Source organism: Drosophila ananassae, chromosome 2L, assembly GCF_017639315.1.
Source record: "Drosophila ananassae strain 14024-0371.13 chromosome 2L, ASM1763931v2, whole genome shotgun sequence".
NCBI lineage: Eukaryota > Metazoa > Arthropoda > Insecta > Diptera > Drosophilidae > Drosophila > Drosophila ananassae.
The window spans coordinates 12,598,837-12,617,939 of NC_057927.1; the positions used below are offsets into that span (position 1 = coordinate 12,598,837).

General features: G+C 43.6%; 2 protein-coding genes across 2 annotated transcripts in view; both read right to left on the reverse strand.

Annotated features, from left to right (window-relative positions):
* Nucleotides 1-7,848: 7,848 nt before the first annotated feature.
* Nucleotides 7,849-9,795, reverse strand: LOC6502629. The gene is made up of 2 exons (XM_014911706.3): nucleotides 9,460-9,795; nucleotides 7,849-9,377 (listed from the first exon to the last, which is right to left on the reverse strand). The coding sequence occupies exons 1-2, from the start codon at nucleotides 9,634-9,636 to the stop codon at nucleotides 8,934-8,936; spliced, it is 621 nt and encodes a 206-aa protein (XP_014767192.1). The 5' UTR covers nucleotides 9,637-9,795; the 3' UTR covers nucleotides 7,849-8,933.
* A 4,393-nt stretch (nucleotides 9,796-14,188) lies between these two features.
* The window catches only part of LOC6499510 (hemicentin-2), a 63,048-nt gene continuing 58,133 nt past the window's right edge, over nucleotides 14,189-19,103 (reverse strand). Inside the window, exons 7-10 of the mRNA XM_044714044.1 lie at nucleotides 18,479-18,654; nucleotides 17,343-17,523; nucleotides 16,259-16,432; nucleotides 14,189-16,097 (exon numbers count right to left, since the gene is read on the reverse strand). Coding sequence (XP_044569979.1) covers nucleotides 15,879-16,097; nucleotides 16,259-16,432; nucleotides 17,343-17,523; nucleotides 18,479-18,654 — 750 coding nt within the window. The 3' untranslated portion in view covers nucleotides 14,189-15,878. The remainder of the gene's footprint in view (nucleotides 16,098-16,258; nucleotides 16,433-17,342; nucleotides 17,524-18,478; nucleotides 18,655-19,103) is intronic.

Below are 19,103 nucleotides of genomic sequence, written 5' to 3' on the forward strand. Positions count from 1 at the left end.
CCGCCGGAAATATGTTCAATTCTTGTTGCTCCGCCTGCCGAAGAGTAAATTAAGTTAAAGTCTGTGGTCCTTGGCTATCGGTTGATCGAAAATGAAGGACAACGCCGGCCAGACGCCTCTCACAAAATAATAAAAACGAAGGTCTATCGCAAGGAACACATTTCAGAATCATCGTAAAAGGGGCCTAATTGCCGCCCACTCTTTAGTTCACAGCTCTTTGCACAATAAACAGATCATAATCTGGCTAAAAACTATCAATTTTCAGCCAAACAGAACGAAATATCTCAATCGGATGGAGTGCGGGTCCTTGCTTAAAAGCCAGAGTGACAAAAAACAAATGAAAATGCCTTACAACATAAAAACAACTGGAGATTGGGATTTCGGAGGCAAAGATGCTGCTGTGGGGTAGGATGTCTGCTACGATGTGTTAACACTTCGAAGGAGGCAAGCCGGGACAGTCGAAATCTTTCGATAGGGAGGTCCTCATAGATTTACGCACACTTAAGCAGCGTTTACTCAGTCCCGGGTCTTCAGTTCTTCAGCTTCAAATAGTCGTATAAATTCTTCGGCAGGCGCAACTATAGCCCAGCTTTTCCTTTCCTTTCCTATTCTTTTTTTTTATTTTTGTAGCGTCTCTTTGTCTTTGGCTTTCGCTCGAACTGCTGTCCGGACGGAGCTCATACTGAGGGTGTGGGTGGTGGTAGGAGCACTTCCGGGGCGTGAATGAAGTGCCATGTTCTCACGCTCACGCATTTGCCAAGTGCTGCTGCCGCATACTGCTGGTGCTCCTGCTGGCCCACATGTCGTATGAGTTTTATGTCCCTCTGTGCGCTCAATCGTTTCTCAGACACATTTATTTGTCTTGCTGCTGCTTCTTTGTTAGTTTAACAAATAAAATTAGTGCTATAAACATTGTCTCAGTCTGGGAGCTGGAACCAGGGCCCTTTCCACACCCACCCACATCTATACATCTCAATTAAAATTTAGAGTAAAGCAAAAATTCTGACAAAAACTTATCTTCATCTAAAACAGCTCACAACCAATAAATCAGTTAGCTTATGATCTCTATCACTGGACCCCGCCCCCCATGAAGCTATGTCACTGATGTCTTCTTTATATTTGTTTACAGAATCGCAACTCTTTGCCACTTCAAAGTTTTTTTTATTGTCATTTTTTGTGCTTTTGTTGTCGCTATTTCCTAGGGGATTTATTGCCATAGCCAATTTTCTGGTAGAGCAAGGGACAGTGGCAGACAGAATCCTCGTCTTGTATCCCATTTCCGGCAGATGACTCGGATGTTTGTTTTAGCGGCGGCATTCCACTGCGCTGCAGTCCCACATCGCCATCGCTATTTACTTTAGCGAGTTGGCTCTCTTGTTTTCTGTTCTGTTCGAGCTGAAAGAAATATCTATTAAATTTATTTTATATGGGCGGCATATCGAAACAAATGCATTTGGAGCACAAATAGCCAGCGGGCAACATAAAACATACCGAAAGATGATCAAAGGTAAACACATTGAATTACAGACAATATTTTCGAAAATATATAGGAGCTGGGATGGACGCAAACATACCCTATTAAAATAAAATCTTAAGGAAAAGACAAGTTGTTAGTCTGAGATACGATTCACACTATTTATTTTTTTTAAGAAAACTTAAAATATGATATACTTACTTGTTTGTAAAGGTACCAGATGGTAAAGATTTACCTTCAAGGTTATTTTTTTTCTTATGAAAAAAAGAATCTCATTGAAACCGAGTAGGTGCCATTTAATGGACCATTTTTAGGAGCTTTCTTAGTGGTTCCTAGCCCAAGGGCAAGCCGTTCATTCTACCATATAATCGTGCAAACGGCTAAATGCTCCTTTTTCGGCCATTAAAATGGCCAACAACCAGACTGTTGTTTATTTATGGCAGGATCTGCTTCTGGTAGATACACACACGTATTTAGCAATGGTCTATGGGATTATATAATTTCGATTTAGCACACGCAGCCTGCCATCCAGCCAGGCACATAATTATAATTCGCTGTCGGGCGGTCACTAAATTGCAGAATACTCGCCGAGCCAACGACGAAACAAATTGCTGCAAATAAATTTTATTATTATCGCAATTGAATTGAATTTGAGATAAACGCAAAAATAATTCGCATGTTGCACATGACCGCAGAAGTGGTCGGTGAATCGATAGAGATTTGACCAGCCGTCGAATCTCAGCCAGTAGGTCGGTATCAGCATCGGCATAAAGGGGTCCTAGGGTCTGCAGCATGTTCCTGTGTGTTGTAATCCGTGGCAAAGCGATTATAGCTTTTGTTTGAATTTGGAATACGCCCATGGGTTGGGATCTATGGAGGCTGGAGGGGAAACGATCTGCAGTATTTACATTGATGCACTTTAGCCGTGTTTAATTGGACAACAGCAAACGGGGCTGTGCGGCCCACAGTTGGCCGATTAGTGTCCAATGAAGTCTGCACTACAGAGTTACTTTATTTTCAATTCAAATGCAAATGTTTCTGGTTGACAACAATGCTTTTAGGCTTCTGGTCGGTGTGCGCGCTAATTTCACAGCCAATGCGGTAAATTGCAAGTTTAGACCACTGGCTGATTATTATTTATTTTTGTTTTTGCATAAGCCATTGGCCCCACAATTTGTCATTACTGCCGGGTAATAAAATCCGTTTCAGATATATTAGAGAAACTAACAAACTAATTTATTGTACTTTTTGGGGTTTCCTGGTGCAAATGTTTGTAACTTTTTTTTTTGATTGCGATATGTGGCCGGACTTAAAGACTAATTACATTTTATTTAAGCCTCTGTTTCTGGGCAAATATTTGGCCGCTCATTAGCCTATTCCGCCCATTCCTTTCGACCTTCTCGGTTCTCCGCTCACTTGGCTTCACACTTGCCCGCATTCATGTAAAAATTGAGCTGCCATTGAGCGCTCAGCCTCACTTGAGTTCAATTAAAACCGCACTTGTAGTTGTTTGCATAACAAACACACTCGACCAACTCGGCCAACTGGCCAGGCCGCCCTCTCAGTGTCGACCACGCCTCCTTGCCCCTTGCCAATAGCCCACTGGCCCACAGTTCCCCCTGCCTCCATCTATTCCCGCCCACCTGCCTTCTTCGGCTGCCGAGGTAACTATATAATGCAAAATGAACTCGACGCCAGTCAAAGGCTCGACGCAGTCATTGTTGGGCATTGTTTAACAATTAACCGCAAATTGAATGCAATTAAATAAATAACGGTGTTGAACCTTTGTGCAAACGGTTGTAGGTACGTGTTCGCGTCGTCGAAGTTACCCTACTCCACATCCTGCCCACCAGTCCCGCAAATTTCCAATCCCTCTGCCCTCCAGTCCAGCCCTTCTGGCGGGCCAGTGGTGAACGCAATGCAAACACATGCACTCACTCATGCCAACACTGCGTAGTGCGTTGTACAAATGAAATGAAATATTACGTATACGTCACGTCGGTCCATTGGCCACCAAGCAAACACACAAGCACAATGGCCCGGCCACCCAGTTGCCTGCTGGGCCACGTATTTGCTAAAGTTATTGTTGAACTCGATCTGTTCCACCATTAAGGATTATTCTATAAAGAAAGTGCTTTCATTGCTCCAACACGGATTGCACTAACTGCATTGCTGGATCAGCAAAAAAAAGTGACCCATCTAGATTGCTTTACAGATGAATTTTTTTTATTTAGTGTTACTATAACCAAATGAATTACATATTTTGCATTGAATTTATGAACGCTTGAGCAACGATTCTTGTCTATTGGTTCTGATCTGCTCTTACTTAGGTAGTAAGTAAGCTTGTAGAAAGGGTATAAATTTATTGTTTCTGCTGCGGTGGGAACAAGAGTAGCAGCCCCTCTAGAAATGCAGCCAATTAATGGCCTTAACAAGCCCTACCAAGCCTTTACAAAGCCTTAGTTCATAAGCACTCTTAAAGCACATAAATGAGTAGTGGAAGGATAGCCAAACACTTTCTGCATTGATTGATGAATTGGCTTTGTTTCCAATGGGGGCCATTCAACGCCAAGAGTCAATTGCAATAGTTTGACTTGCATTGTTAAGGTGGAATACCATACAAGGAGTAGACTGGCCCATTTGACACTTTTTATTGAGCTGTTTTGTTGTGCCACCGATAAAAAAAATTTCAATTTGCTCTTTGGCCATGGGGTGGATGGTCTAGCTTTCGTCCTGCCGGGTAGGTCGAGTTGCCATGTTGCCAGTTACGTGTGCACGCAATCTAAAACTTGTATGACAACTACACCGTACCCACTCCTTGTATTTCGATTTTACCTCGCCGCCCCACGCTGATTGTCTATTTGTCTATTTGCCAGAACCACATCTGAAAAAAACTGACTGTATCCGAGAGAGCAAACAGCAAACATGAAACGCGAAACGCAAATGTTAAATGTCAGTAAGACATGCAAAGTTATTGTCACACATTGCGGCGTGTTCGATAGAAAAGGGAAACACTGCCGAGAAGGATTCTATTATTTGGCCGCCCTTTGCATTGATTGCACTCATTGCAGATTTTCATTTGGCCAGGAGTCCTTTAAGCCAAGTGCTCCACTTCACTCCCACACTGCCTCACCTCGTGTGTTATGACAATTTATTGCCTGGTGTTTGACGAAATTGAATAGCCGGGCGTTGGATATTGTTGTCCGGGTTGTGCGATGGAGATGGAAATTGGAAATTGAAAATTGTTTGCAGCAAATGGAGGGGTGACTAAAAAAGAACAAAATACAATAGAGCCAAAAGAACGTCGCCAACAATAAGGTAATACGATTGCCTACCATTAAGGCACACCTCCTGGCTGCTCGCTTTTTTAATCATTTCTGAATTGAAGCCAGAGATGGGAAAAAATTTAAATCAGAAAAAGTGGTCTCCCGCATACAGGGAGTTCCTTTGAACTGTCAACATGACCATTTCACGTCTTTTGTTCTGTTCCCGGGTCTTTTTTTATTCATGCGAAACTTTCACATTTTGGCAAACAAGAAGTCAAATTGAAAAGTTTTTATTTTGTCAACAGCAAAACAGAGAAAAAGTGAAATTAGAAGCCGCGACCAGGCAAGTGAAACAAAGTTGGCAACGCATCCCAATTGCCGAGTTGTGTTTCCAACTCGATTCCACAGCAAATAGCTGTCCAATCCAAGTTAAAGTTTTTGGTGGAAGAATTTAAGGTTCATTGTATTTTAAGGAATATAAAATCATAATTGTTTATTTCTGAAGATATGTCTTCTGAAGATACACAATATATACTCTTATTAAATTAAACTTATTTTGTTTAGAGGAGACAATATTAAAACTTGAAAATTGAACACAAGAACACAAGAAAAGTCCCTAAAGAGCCATAAATCAATCAATAAACTATCAGATAATTAAGAAATATGCACCCAGTTTGCTTCGAGTGGTTTCGCATCGATTTGCAATTAGTTTCGTGTTTTCATTATGCTGATCTGAATTATCTGGTCTTCCTAGAAGAGGCAGGCTGCTGCAGAAAAATGATAGCCAAGACAGACGCAGATAAACTGCAGCAGCATGGGAGGTAATTATTATTCTTAATTATCCACGGATGGGTTGCCGGGGCCAAGGAAGTTTCATGAAAAGGAACGGAATCAGCCGGCCAAGAATCCTTGTCAGCTCGTCTTGGCCATAAGTCTGTTGCTGGGCAATTATGCAAACGTTGGACAACAACAGCAAGAAGAACAACAATTCAGTCCAGATAAGGAGACCTCCTCGCCACGCCACTGGGATCCGTTTTCCAGTTTCTTTTTGGCTCGCTCGCGCTCGTTAATTGTAATTGAAGTTTGTAATTAAAAAGTTTATACGAAGCGTAGAGTCATTAAAACGAAATGATGCCCGGCTAATACACACAACTATAGCTGAGCCCAGCTCGAAGCTAGAAGGGATATCGCATGGCCGTGGCTAAGAAGTTAGGGGGAGGGTTCAGGTATCATTCGCACTCGGCAATGCCTTGGCATTAATTTTGATTTAAATGGCGTGTAAAGGCTTTTAAACTTCCGAGATTTGTGTGGCTGTCCTTCCGGCACTTTATTTAGCCGCAATTGAGTTATTGGCCTCATTAGCGCCTGGCTTTTTGCTCAGCGGCGAGATGCAGCCTGTAAGCGGATTCGCTTCGACTAATTACCGCCTGACGAATGGGTCGGCCAGGATTTGGGCAGGACTGCTGCTGCTTTGGCTGTTTACCTCCACCTTGTCAGGCAATCAAAGTGGGTAAACAACCACATACACACAGCCGCCTAGTAGGCACAGACCCACAAAAACGACGAGCAAACGACCTCAACCTAATCATGAATAATGTGCCACATATTCACACAATAAAATCAAGAAAAAGGCAACACAAATATCATAACAAGCCGTCAGCCAGGAGCGGCTACATCCCTTTGCCCCCCTTTAAGCCCACCCCATCGAAGTTCCCATCGCCCACCTATCAAGCGATCCTATCAGCCAAAATGTGACAGGAGCTACGCGCGTGGCAAAAAGGTGGGGTATTGCCTACACTCGAAAAAAGCTAGAGTTCCACTTCAGCCAGAAACTGACATCAGAAACAGGAAAGGTCCTTTTATCTCGCTGTGTAGGTGAAACGGGTAACATATTAAATATGCGTGTCATGTCCATTTATTTGGCTTTGTTGTCACCTTCGGCCATGGTGACTTTTCAATCTCGGCGAGCGTTTCACGCTGGGGACTTTGCACAAACAACGAAAACAACGAAGACAGTTACGTTGGCGGGAGGAGCAATCTGGATAATGTTGAAAACATATTTTGGAGAGACCCAAACCCTACTCGTGCCCCGAATGTAGTGGGCCGGCTTGATTGAATGGGCCTAGACCATCGCCAGACATCTAAAGTGCACACACACGACTGGCTAGGCAGCATCCAATTCCCCGGGAACTTTCCCGTTGCCCGCAAACCCTATAAGGGAATATTTTTTAACCCCAGTCGGCCGCTTAATCAGCATTTGTCAAATGAGAAACCTTTCAGCAGTTCAGTCAGATGGCTCGGCATTCAAGGATTCCCCTCCAAAATGACACTGACATTGCAGAGACAGGCAAATGGCGTCGTCTCCTTTCAGCTTTCTCTTTGCCTATGTGTGTGTCTGTGTTTGCGTATGTTTTAGTATGCATGTGTGTGTGTGCGAGTGTATGATTGTGCTTCTTAACAATGACACCAGAAATGCCTGGCATTATGCGGGCTGGTGGCTGCATTGAGTCTAAAATCAACTGTTTCAGTTGACAAATTTGAGCAAAAAGTAAAAATGTTCCAGCTTCGCAGACAAAGTCATACCACAAACGACTTTGTGTGCGTGGTGGCAGGGCAGGGGGCGTGGCAGGTGAATCGGAAATTTGAATAGCTGGGGCAGCCACTTGGGTAAGCAAACGCACAAAGGCAAAAGCCATTGCGAGCGAATCTGGCAAATTTCCATAAATCATATTAACCCACATTTGACATTACTCTGCTTGCCCCACCCCGGTCTGCCCTGTTTCTAGCATTGTTTGGCTAAAAGTTTCCATTTTGCATAGTTTTTCCTTCCTCCTGCAGGTTGCACTCGCCCCGAAGCTTCCCCTCAAAGATGCCAGATCCCAAAAGGTTTTCAGGGCCACCTTTTCCTAATGAATAACAAAGCTTTCAATTGTGAGAGGCCTAAATAATTTAGGCTGAGTGAATATTGATGTACGTTTTCTTGGCTTAAGGGAGGGGGATGCTTGGAGTGGTACAAGGACGAAATATCTTTCAATTTGTAGAACGTTTGAATCGCATGCATTTTTTATCCTAATTACCCCAAAAACAGAATGCGTATTCACATGCTTATTTGGAGAGTTGGGCCCCCGTACCTGGGCAATAAATCATTTTTATTGTTTGCACTTAAAATACCATTGTGTTGCAATAAAGTCGCAGTAGTTAAACACGAACGTTGGTCTTTAACGTAGCAGAGGAGCAGAAAATATGGGCAAAACGAGCCCCACATGCCGGACATGGTACTAGGCCGTCTTCGTTCGCTTCATTTTTGCAGCCCAAAAGTGCTTAGCCCGGCGTGGAAAGCCTAATTGACTACTCGGGATATCTTCTTTCGGCACTCGTCATTAGTTTTAATTTTCATTTGAGGATGCTTCGCCTGCCTCCATGGAACATGCTTCTTCTGATCCTTGGGAAATGGAGGAGCCATCGCTTCCTGTGTAATTATGCAATCACTTTTTGGCGTGGTACGACTGCTTGCATGTCTTCTGCTTTCGGCTCCGAGACTTTTCAATTCCCCCGCCAGCTTGCGGGCATTACAAATTGCTGCCTTAGGCCTGGCTAATGCTTTGCTATTTGTACAAAATGCTAATTTGATTAATTTCCATTTCATTTTTATGAGCCCGCGCTTGTTTTGCGTCGCATTAAATCCATTTTTCAGCCGATTCGCGTGCCGGCACTCATGTCCCTGGTGCTGGTGCTCCGTGCGAGTGGGTGACGAATGTCGGCTGATGAGTGACGAGTAGAACCACAGAGGACTGGCACCGGCAGAACTGCTCCAAATCTGCAGCCAGGACGAGGCCAGCTCCCAATTAGGATAATCGGCGGCGGGAAATGTTAATTTAAATGTGAATGATTGTCGTGTTGGCTTTTCTATTTCAGTGACTCTTTCTCTCTGGTCTTGTTTTTGTTTATTTTTGTTAGTTGTGTGTTTACTGTTGCTTCGGACTTCGGCTTTCGTGTTGGCCTGGACTTGCGTGTAGCTTTGGCGACAATGCTACATGTGTTTTAGTTTTTTTTTGTTAGTGTGATTCAGGGGTTTTGCAGAACTCTTGCTATTGTGTAAGCGGTTGACTAAGCTTAATGCCGAATGGGAATTTCTCGTGACGGACAGCCATGTATGCTCTGATTAGCCTAGTTTATCCAAGGCATCCTAGGTTCTATTCTATCCTGGGCATAGTGTAGAATTTCCTGCGCTGACTTTCGCGGAGATTGCACCACGCTTTTGCAGCCTTCTTAAGAGAATCCATTCTTCCCTTTTTATTAGGTAGACAGGTGGCCTCTCGGAATTTTTTAATAAAGTTGACGAAGGCGAGCTTATTGGCCCGTTGTGTATCCTGCCTGGTGGACGTCTTCTTCGCCTGCACTCGGCGGGTTTTACAAGGCGTCGCTTTAGCTTTCGCTTTTGTTTTTACACATGGATTTGGCTTGGCCTTTGACATTGCCCTGGACTTTGAGCTCAGACTTGTCTTTGGCTTTCCGGCTTTCTTTCGGAGGTGTGACTTCTTTTTCGGCGACTTCCTCGCTGCAAGACTTGACTTCTTCTTCTCTGAATTTTTGGATTTCCCCTCTACTTTAGTAGCATTTTCGATCACATCCCAATCCTGCGATTATGATGGAAAATTATAAGAATTCCCGACAATCTACCGATCGCTCCTTTTTGGGACACTTTTTAATGCTACGTACCAACTCCTCGTATCGTTGTTTCTCACTCGGTGTAAGGGTTCCCCAAAGACGGATCGCAACATTAGCAGCATCATTAGGATGCATTTCTGCATGCTGTCGGCTGTAAAGACGCAAAAAATTTCGGTACGCCTTCACAGAATCCGAGGGGCGGTTCACTTCTCCGAGAATATTGCCCATGACGAAAACTTTAAATTTCGACTTTTATATTATTCTAGAATTTTTTATATATTTATTACAACTTAATCTGCTAACGATTTATCAAAATACTGTATCAAAAGTGAAACGTGTTTGATTTCCTAAATTGTAACGAATGGGTTGCTTTCTATTTGAAAATACGACAATTTTTTAGCCTCCACATCCGGATTTTCATTCTCTAAAGTGTAGCTACTACGTTTTTCATAATTAAAGAGTTCCTGCTACAAACATGGTTGAAAGTAGTAAGCAGAATCTTATCGCTTGGCTAACGAACTAACGCCATTAGCCAACGCGGCGGACGAAGCGACAACCGTCGGATAAGTAATAAAAATACAAAAAAAGGCCAACAACCGACTATTAGGATTACGGGTGGGAGAATGGGGAACTGACCTGGGGAGGTGAAGCCTAATGAAATTCCGTAGAAACATGTTCTCGCCTGATAAGCAACCATTGGTCAATCGGCGGTGGCACAGCCAGTGCGGCATGCAACCAGCTCGAAATGTGCACCACACAGGCGATGCCGCGGAAGCGAGCGTGACGTGGTACGCAAAACGCAAACGCGAACGTGAACTCCTCCGGTTCCTCCGGGTCACACGAAATATGAAAAACTGCAGAGGCGAAAAGTCAATGTCATTTGCAATGCAGCGTACTAAATTATTTTACATGGCCATCTAAAGGCTAAAAGCAAACGGGTCGAACGGGTGGTTTTAAACAAGCTCCGAGGTAGGAATTTGGCCAGAAGGAGGTTTTGGGCAGTTTAGGCTTCAGCAGATTGAAAGGGGACTAGATGCACTTATAAAATGTATATTTTAGATTGAGGGCACTATTAATCTATTAATTTTAAAAAATGTATTAAAAGAAAATGCTTTCTATTACACCTTTGAAATATGGGCTATCAATATAATAAAAAAAAATTAAATAAAAAGGGCCATCCTTCCAGTGTACATCCAGGTGTTTAAGTATGCTGCCTTTGCTGTGTGTCTGTTCCGAGTTTCTGGCATTTATCTCTATGAAAAGAAATCGCTCAACGCCCGGCCAGGCATGGTGCTGAGCAGCTGGCCCGGCAGGACTACGGGAGCGGCAGGGGACTGCCTTTGTTTTATCCAGGAGGAGCTGATGCCTAGTTGGACTGGCAAAACTGGTGGACTGGTAAACCGGTGGACTGGCAGTCACCGCAAAGCAGGGTTTCCGGCACCGGTGCGTAGTTCTGCGCTGAATTTCATGCAATGATTTGGCCATAGAAACACTCGGAGAGTTGGCAAGGAGCAGCGGGGAACGCCGGGGATGACGCCTCTTCTTTGGCTTTGTGTATGCAAACAAAGTACGAGATAAACTTTTGTTCTGCCTGAACTTTGTCGCGGCTGGAAGTTCGCTGCTGCTGTTGTTTTTGCTGTTTTTCGCATTATAATTTCAGCTTGCTTTCGCACAATTCCCGTTTCTGTCCGCGCTTTATGAAAATGAGTTAAACATAATACAAATCTCTGGGGCAAGTTTGGAAAATTGTTTTTAAATTTACCCTCGGCCTCAGTCTCAGTTTTAGCATGAGTCTTGGCTTCGGTGCCAGGATCTACTTTGCTTTTGGGTTTTGTCACACGCGGCAGCAGCAGCAGAATTGAAAATGGCAGAAACAATATGTCATTAGAATATAAATTGAAATTGACGGTCCAACTTGTTTGCGTTTCGGTGGTACGTCCTTTTGTGACAGCGAGAGAAGGAGACACGGTAGCTGTCATTGGTTTAGCATGTTGCAGGTTGATTAAAAAACTATACGAGAGTGCCGCTCAGTCAATGCTCACGTGCCGCACGCACACCGAGGCGCAAATTATACGGATGCCGATGCCAGGACTTCTTCAGGACGGGAGTGGTAGTGTTGGTGTTGGCCATAGACATACTTTTCCAATTTTCCATCACCGTGGATGCGAGGTGGAGGAGTTGTGCGAAATGAGCCACTCAAAGCAATCAGGCAAATACATCTCGCCCCACCCAATCACTCAGCTGGATCCGGGTCGGGAAACCCATCCCGGAATCCTCACCAGCCATCAGCGCCATGAATTATGCAAATCTCTTGCGGCCAACTGAACGCAAAACTCAAGGAAAACCAAAACCAAAAACAGGCAGCAGGCGAGATGGGAAAAAAATCAAACAAAATCGATTGATGTACAAATTTTTCTTAGCATCCGCAAACAATTTTCTCTTTCTTTCGAAGGAGCTGCCTTTTGATTTGTGCGCCAAATGACAGGAGCGGGAGTGGACGGGGCACCGGTTCCCTGGCTGTCTTGTCCTGACGGCCTACTCCTAAATTATGTAGATTTGTTTTAGCATAATGCTTGGGCGGCGAGGGTGTTGGCCTGCGTGTGGGCAAGAATACAGCGATTTTTTCCCGCCTGCAACGTTTTAAACCGCCATTAAGTTTCCTCCATAAATATCAGGCCAGACCCCCAGCCCTGCTCCGCTCTTGAAGAATTATGTAAATTTATTTGGTCACAGCGCCTCTGCCTTCTTGCTGTTTGTCTTCCCAACTCCAAACTCAGTCCATCGCATTGAATTATTGCGAGCTTCCTGGTTGCCCTGGAAACATTTCCGAACTGGTCCACATCCAAATTGACCTTTTTGACATAGCATTTCCCAATTTATGCTCAGTTGCCATAGTTATATATTTTTTTTTAGATGCAGTGTGGTCGTCTTTGTTAAGTGATATACATATGAAATTTCTTAACTTTGCCTCTCTGCCTCAACTAATTTAAATTCTTTGCTTTGCGTTCCCTTCACAATTTGGTTTCATTTGGTCCGACAGTCTTTTTGTTTTGGGTTTTTGATTGGCCAACTTTTTCATTGGCAAAACTTACATTTTAGGAATAACCGTGGGAGAAATCAAATCAGCTGAAAATTAATTTAATTCGCACTTAAATGGCAAAGTTTTGCTGCCATGTAGCTTTATGATTTGCTCGCATTTTTTCCCTCCATCGGGAAATGGAAGGAAAAAAATCCAAGAAATAAAATACCGAACTGCAGAATTTTAATTATAAAAGTTTGAATCTCGCTCGCCTTGACGCCTTCCTTTTGCCTGACTGACTCGTACTGTCTGCGAATTTTTCGCGGCAGGAGCAGTCGTTGAAGTTTTAACAGTTACGGGTATTAGTGCAACATTCGCCATCAATTGCAGGTGGGGGGCAATGCTCCTGCACTTTGCCAATTTCACCAATATTAATTATGATTTCATTTTCGTTAGTTAACAGTTTTATTCCGGCAATTTCTTATTGCTGGCGCTGGTGCCTTGCTGGAGATTCGCTTCCATCTTGTGAAATGAATACCAATCGCACTGGCGAAGTGGGATGTGAAAAAAGCGACCATAGAAACGGAGCGGGCAGGAGGATAGACACAGTAAGTGAAAGAGTTTCCTTGTGGCACAACTTAATTAATTTTACATTGCTGCAAGTGCACTGTTCTCGCTGGCTGTCAGAAAAGTGTTCAGATGATAAACGAGCTAATTAATATGCGCCAAAGTTGTCCCTGGGCCAACTGGCCAAAGCCAATGCAAATAGCTGGAACGAGTCGCTTGTGGCTCTCCAATTATGCGATATGATTTGCAAAAATTCCATAGCATATTTTTGCGGACTCCTCTAGTGCCTGAGAGGCCCCTTGCCACCTACCCTTGGGGCGGGCCGTTTCAGTTCAACGACACAGTTTTCATTAAAATTCATGTGAAATATATTGAGACTTGCATGCATAATGGTCACTAAGTTTGCAGTTTGCATTGCCCCCTTCCAGCTTGGAGGGGGTGTCAAGTGGGCCACGCCCCCAGCCACACAACGCACTGGGCCTTCTTGCAACATGCAAATACCGAAGTGGGCACCAGCAACAACAGTTGCAAGTTGCAACGACATCGACAACGGCATCCGGGTATCCGCTTCGTTCTATTCCTTTCTAAATGAAACTTGCTTTTATGCACCGAGAAAAATGATTTACGACAACTATGTAAGTATTTTTTATTAAATTTAAACTAATTAATATAATAGAAAAGTTAGAAATTAATAGAAAATCTGCCTTTATGTCTTGTGGGATATCTGTATTTGTAAACATAATAGAGACTCAATATTTAAAGATATTTAAGAGAAAACACAATTGTTTTCTGTGCATAAACTTTACTGACATCCCAGCCGCCTTTTTTGCCCTGGGCTTGTATAAAAACGCAGCTCAAGTAGTTTTCGGCGTCCTATGAAATTTCATGCATAAACTTTTCCAAATGCAAAAAACTTTTAATAATTTAAGCCGTGCACGTGTGTATGTACATGCATACATCCTCTGGTCAGTGTTCGAGTTTCCAGAAGAGCTTAAAAGAGCTTGAGGCATTTGAGTGGATTGGTGGAAAAAACGAGGAAAAGCAGAAAGGATCGGGTCTACCTACAGTTAGGAGAAAAAATTCCATCGATGATTATGCATTGCGACACAATTTCTGGAGAAGTTTGCTTACACCAAAGAGGGTTTGCAAGCGCCCATACATAGCTTTGCAGGCAAATGAAACAAACAGACTGTGTTTAGTTTACATCTAATGCTTTATTTTATTTTTGAATAATTTAGGGTTTCTTATGCGCATTAATCATACAATTAGCATCGTACTAGGTAGTTAGTAATTAATGAATTCTGTTTTAATGAACGCGTACTGTGCACGCGCCACGCTATTTCTGGTTTATCTGAACTATACTTGTAAGTAGGTTCCCCACGGACTCGGTTGCAGAGTGTCTGGTGCCATCGATCAGCTTTCATCGGGCTTCAAAGCTCCAACTTCTGGCTCCTTTCCGTCCATGGCTCTAACTGTATAATCTGAGTAATGCATACGATTCCTCCTGCACTCGACTGGCTATGTTAGGTACACACACATACACATTTATGTAGATAAATTGTAACTCTTTGTATTTGCTTCGTTTTTTAATTTTTTTCTTCGTTTTTAAGGATTTTTTTTGGTATCTGTTTTTTTTTGTTTTTATTTTGGCTTTGTTTGACTAAATACAGGAGTTGTATACGAGTTCGAGAGCATGCTAAAATATACAAGTGAGCTTTGACCTCTATTGTGTGCCCTAAATGAAACGGTACGGATCCGAACCGAATCGTACAATCGGAAAAGGTGCAAAAGCTGATAAAATGCCTGCTGGGTTCGTAACACTCAATAAGTAGCGTATTCATGTATTTACAGGTGACACTTGCGGCCCTCTGGCTTTTGACCCAAAAGTCAAGTGGCTTGCGCGGCGCGCCATCAATATGTACGTATGGAAAAATTCACATTCAAATATTTCCACTAATATTCCAAATGGGAGAACTAGCTTAGTTTCGTTTTTCATTTGCTTGCATTTCATAGTTTTTTGGTTTTTATCATTTTGGTGGTACAACATGTTTGCTTAAAATCTAATTTACATTGAAAAACATTACATTGAATTTGCTGTATGCTGTTATCATTTGGTTATTGGTGCGCTTAAAAACTAAAATAAGAGTGCAGCTGCAATCAAAGGAATGGCAATCCAGGACGAATCCAAAAAAATTAAAAACGAAACACAAACGTGGAAAATACTTTACACTCTATAACATTTTGCGGTGTGTTGTTTTCTGCATTTTATTTCGTTTCAATATTTTGTTATTTATGGTTTCGTTTGAAACTAAATAATATCACTATATAATGTTTGCTTAATTTACATACACATCCTGCATCGGGCGTGGCACCCCGACATTTTATGAAGTAAAATGTGGTTCACATTCAGATATCTAATGCTTATTTACATGACCTAGTTCGAGTGGCTTAAACTACCGTGGGGATGTTTGGTGAAGGGCTGGGCTGGGCTGGGCTGGGGACTCGATCTGGGGGCTCGTTCGGTGTTTGGGGATCTGGGGCATTGCATTCTCAAATTGCAATTTCCATTAACCATTTTCCGGTTTTATGTGATTATGTGCTAATTTAATCGTGGACAAAACACTTGAAAAATTATTTACACGGCTGCATTTATTTCACTGCAGTTTGCTCTTTTATCTCCAATGGGGTATTTTTTAATTTTCCTCTAGTTTTCGGGCTTGATGCATTCAGTTGCTCTTTGGTAATCGTACTTTAGTCAGACCATGGCGGCAGAACAGTTCAAATGGTGTAAAAAAGTCGCCGAATTAGCCTGGTTTACTGGTTGGCCCTTGAGCTGCGTTTCCCACACCAAATGTTTGGTGGTGGGTGGAGTTGAGTTCACTGCTTACCCTCGGCCCTGCCGACGTCTGTCGATCTGACAATTACTCAAGGCCAGGGCCAGGAGCAGACCCGTGTGAAGGAGCAGGCTCTGCAGTTGAAATCCTGACCGGCTGCCGGCGGCTCCGCTGTTGCTGCGCGACTTGGAACTGGCTAACACCTCGGCATCTTCGGGGGGATTCTCCTGGCCGTTGGTGGCTACGATAAATTGAAATATATCGCTGACCTGCAGGGGTGAAGAGTGACGGTGACAGAAACGAAACGAAAAGAGAAGAGAAATAGAAAGACCAGCTGGGTTTAGTATGGAAAAGTGGCACAAAATCAAGATTAAGTAGCCGCCCTGTCAGCCAGATTTATGCCCGCTCTTTTGGGCCATTTCGTACTCACCTCATTCCATCCATACCGGTTCTTAGCCTGCACAATTGCCTCGTAGTAAGCGCCCGGATGCAGATTCCTGATGGTGTAGGACATGATGTGTGTGAGGGGTTCCGAGGCAGGACGATGCTCTGGGGTGAGAATAAAGTCGTGCCACCTGCCCGGCTGCTGGTAGGTATCGTTCATCTGCGGGGAGAAAGCAAAGAAGAACCAAATTAAGTGCCTGACTCTACCATTGACAGTTTTCCTTTGATTCCTTAATTAATTTTACGTCCTGCCCGAGAGAGGATACCAAATGATTTCCGCCGGCGCCCGATCAAGTTATGACAGCTATCACATCAATTAAGCCTCCTGCACTTCCCCACTTCTGACTTCCTCCTTGAGCTTGATGCTGCTCCGATGGAAAGTCCTCCCAATAATTGCACTTCAATGGATGCTCTTCCGTAAAAAATTATCTCCACACGGTCCAATCAGCCGGAGCTTGGCCACTGGCACTGGAACACTGATATTGAATTACTGAATGCAGTTTGTCATTCGGGCATTCATTCGTCGTAAAGTGTGCGTGGCTCGAAATCTCATTAAATCTCGCGCCTAGAGTCGCAATTAAGCGAAATGTTCGTGTCTCTACTTTCCAGGTAGTAAAAATCACTTTTCTCGATGACTACTCCATCAGTCAATGGGGTTTGCTTTTCCTTCCTCCAAGCTTTACTTCATCTATATCCTGTGTTCCCGTCTTTTGTGAGTTTCGGAGGAGAAGTTTTTGTGGGTTCGAGACATTGATGTGAATGTAATTTTAATCACGTGCTTCATTAGTGTACCGGCGCTCCTTAAATTGATACCCCATTTCGAAGCCAGACGAGACAGGCCCAGTATCGGGTTGCCCTTTCACGCATTTATGTACATGGCGTTAAGCTTTGGCCGGAGTATCCCTTTCTCATCTTTTGTGTAGATGTCTGGCTGGCGGTATCAGCCTTTGTGCATATTTCACAATTAATTAATTGAATGTACTCCCTTCATATCGGATTGCTTTCGGTGGCTTCCCATCTCACCCCATCCACTCTTCAGATCCTACCCGAACGACCTCCTTGACTCTTACCAGGACTCGACGGTAAAGTAGGCGCACCTCCTCCAGCGGCGGGTAGCTATCGATTTTCCAGGTCAGATTGTAGCTGTCCGGCGAACGACCCCACTTGGGTGAATAAAATTCTGCGGGTCCGGGTCTTCCGGAAAGCTCCATGTACTTTCGCGACCGTCCCAGGGAATTGTCCGCGACGCAGCTGAAAGTAAACAAAAAACACAAAAACGATTTCTAATTAACTCGCCACGCATATGAGCCGCTTAACCCACTTGTTTTTAATGTTAATCGACTTAATTGGCTTTTTTCTGATTTATTTAGTTCTTCCTGCTGGCTAATGTTGGAGTGTGTCACGTTTACTGGCAAGAACTGAGAAGTAATTTCCTTTGAGTTTTGAATTCAGGAATGAATCGTTTATTTGGATTGTATTTTTATTTTTACTTTAAGTGCTGCATTGAAGCCAGCACTTTGGTATAGAAAAAATATAAAAGTGATGACAAATTTTGGTTGTATTTTTTTCTGGCTTTTAGTTAACTCCCTGGCGGGTTGGCAGCAATGAGCCCGCATCGATCTGGCAGTCGGCAAGTGGCTGGCAACTGACTGCTAGGAAGCCAACTGAACTCGACTCAACTAATCCAAACACGTCGACACGTCGTGTGCACAAAAGCCACTCACTGTGGGTGGTGCTGTTAGCAGTGGGTATCCAGGTGGCAGGGCTCGTCCATTGGGCCTTCACCTCCCTCATCCCTCATCCCCCATACCTTATACCCTCATACCCCATCACACAAACTTTGTGCATGAAATGTTGTGTCAACATGGCGAAACTTCCGCTTCTTTAATATGTTTCAGACAGATTGACATTGATGTAGAAAACTTGTTTGTCCGCAAAATGGGTGAGGCACGCCCCGAACAGACAATTCCCCAAAGCTGGACGTGGACTTCGAACTCTGTGGGTGTCCCTACTATATGGGAAAGCCTCTGTGGCAAGTGGGGAACTTTGAACTACTAACTGGCTGGCAAAAAGTAAGTTGTAGCAAAAGTTGCCAAATTGACTAAATCAACGCTGGCAGCCAGGTATTGCCGCTCTTCAATGTTACAGATGTACACACAAATATATATAATATATAGCACTGATCCGGTTCGATCCGTGCACTCACCTGTAGTTGCCAAAGTCCTCCTGCTGAATGTGGCGGATGTTGAGCGTGTGGCGGTTGCCCCGGGAGTTCATGATGCGTCTGTCGGTGCTTTGGATCGGAAATGAGTTCTGGTACCAGGACACCTGCAGGGCGAGGATGATGAGGAACATGTCAATTGAGTGCAACAGCAAATGCAACTAATAAATTCAACTGAAATTTGACCCACTTGCAGGCAGTCAGTCAGTCAGCCAGTCGGTAAGTTCTTCCTGTCACAATGCGAAACGAAATGAAACAAAATGAAAGTTGGGCAAATAAAAATGGCATTAATTTGCCACAGCAAGAAATCGGAAAAAGAAATTGCAGGCACAAAACATGAGAAAACAAGACAGGCGCAACACAACACAGTACAATACAACAGGACAGAACGACTCAAACAGGATAAACAGTTGTTGGGTAAAGGGGGGGGGTGTTAGGTTGTTGAGGGTGAGGTTTTTTGTTTGGTGTGTTTTTTTATATGGGGTTTTTGGGTAAGGTTGTATTTGGAGGGGATGTTTAATAGTGGGGGGTTAGGGGGGGAAGGGGGGGGGTTGGAGAGAAGGGTTAATGGGAAAAAGGGGGAATAATGGAAGAGGGGGTTGAGGTTGTT